This window comes from Lottia gigantea (genome assembly GCF_000327385.1).
Source record: "Lottia gigantea unplaced genomic scaffold LOTGIsca_4, whole genome shotgun sequence".
In the NCBI taxonomy this organism is placed as follows: domain Eukaryota; kingdom Metazoa; phylum Mollusca; class Gastropoda; family Lottiidae; genus Lottia; species Lottia gigantea.
In genome coordinates, this window is record NW_008709379.1 from 6,374,809 (window position 1) to 6,376,921 (window position 2,113).

General features: G+C 35.8%; 1 protein-coding gene across 1 annotated transcript; it reads right to left on the minus strand.

Moving 5' to 3' along the window:
* Positions 1–289: 289 nt before the first annotated feature.
* On the minus strand, positions 290–1,991 carry LOTGIDRAFT_153956 (hypothetical protein; the record flags this gene model as incomplete). The annotated part of the gene is made up of 2 exons (XM_009059952.1): positions 290–619; positions 1,671–1,991. 2 exons carry the CDS (start codon positions 1,989–1,991, stop codon positions 290–292), a joined length of 651 nt encoding a protein of 216 aa, XP_009058200.1.
* Between the last annotated feature and the right edge of the window lie 122 nt (positions 1,992–2,113).

Sequence of the window (2,113 nt, forward strand, 5' to 3'; positions counted from 1 at the left end):
TCTCTCTCGAGGAGGAATCGACAAATTTCGGCCTCTCTCTACCGACCATTGGGCTCGTCAAAAAGGAGGATAACGTATAAAAAGTCCGTATAATCCGAAAAAGTACGGTTTTAAGTCACACGATGTGTTTACATCTAAATGGCATATTTTTCGGATTATATTGACTTTTAATACGTTATTGTTAAATTTATCGTCTCTTCTAGCTCGAATCGTACTGAATTGCACCACAATATCAGCTATAAAGGAAAACATTACTCTTGATGATAAATTAGTCATTTAATCGTGTACATCAACGTAATATTTCAAGTATTGTTTCACGTAGTTCTAGATATAAGTCAAGGGCTTTATATGCATCGGTTGGATACTGCATGGCGTTTTCAATCATCAGTAACATACAGATATCATAGATGTCTTCATCACATGGTATTGCTTTCCGAAACATTGTCTCTTCTCTGCAAATAAGGATCTGGTTGTTTTCAATTAATGTCTTGTAATCTTGAACATTGTAAAGTTCTGGAGCAGAAAACATGACGATTGGTCGACCGGATGGAACATGTTGGTTTGTAGTTGGTCGGATAATATGATTATCCCATACTTCAGTGACAGAATCTAGCTCATCCTGAAATAAAGACACGTAATTTAATATCAATTCACACTTAAAGATGATTCACATATTGATGATTTAAAATATTGGTAGAATACAGTTTATTTTCTCATTCGCCTGCTACACTGTCTTTGCACATGAAACTGCGTTTTCACTGAGAATTGTGAAGTAAAGCTAGCTTTAAACTAGTTAAATCTACTCTACCGTGGTTGTCCATAGTGACATTGCACAGCGATTAACACATCTAACATGATGTATCACTCTAAAGCACCAAACTATATATGGCATTTCGACCCTTATGATAAGCTAAAACCATTTTGCATGTAGTTCTATGTAATTGGTCGTGTTTACAGATGGTCACCCTAGATACACTTTCTATAAATTACCTCATTTGCCAATTCTCGATCTACTTTGTACCTACTTCAACCTAGTTGACCGCAATGGCACTATGATGAACAATGGTTATCCCCCACTACAGTTAACTACATGCAGGATCGTAAGATGTGACCGAGGCTTTGAAGGAATACAATCAAGAGTGAATTATGTTTGTCATTATATGTGGCCGGATTAATTGAATTTACTTACCTGTATAAGTGGCAAAAAGCAGAAAATAATCAAATTTTTATCTAAAACTTACCATTAACTTTGATTTGGTCAAAAAATGCTATCCAGAATTCAGTACATTGTCTTCTAAGAACACCCCACCAACATTCAATTCTCTGGTTATGGGTGCTCTGCCCGTACATAAATGAACGTTCACCAGCCATTTGATCCATCCCATGTCTGCGAAAAAAACGTTGAAATTCACACACATGACCGTTCTCAGTACCTCTATCTGCTCTAACAATTCGAGGACATCCAATTTCCTCTACGGCTTTTAGAAAGTATCCTCCTATTAATCGTGGATCACTGCTTGTGGAATTTTTCGCGAATATCAATCGACGCATCCGTTTATGCATATTCCAAATGGTTTTAGCTTATCATAGGAGTCGAAATGCCATATATAGTTTGGTCCTTTGGAGTGATACATCCTACGTCTTAGTCTGTGCTGCTGTCTCAGAAAAACCCCTTCGGGATCTAGTATACTCATTAATAGCCGGACCTCTTCTTTTCTTGACTTTAATCCGTTTTGCTTTAATTTTTGATACATCCACCTGTATCCATGTAAGCTACCGGATCCAATATGTTCCTCCATTATAAATTCTACTACGGTCATAATATCAGCCCAATTACGACGTTTGTATAAGTTTTCAGCGTACATAATATTTTGCAGTTGTCTACGCGAAAGGTTTATTCCATTTCTCTCAGATAATGATTGTAAAATTTCACCCTGTTTCATACCAGTTAAAAAGTATTTTTTTATTAAATGCAGCCTGTATTCAGCCATTGTGATTACACAACTAGTTGGATTTGGTATTTACAAGCCCATTTATACAAGTTATTTCGTTTAAACGAAATAATTAATTCGTTTAAACGAAATAATTATTTCGTTTAACCGAAATAATAAAT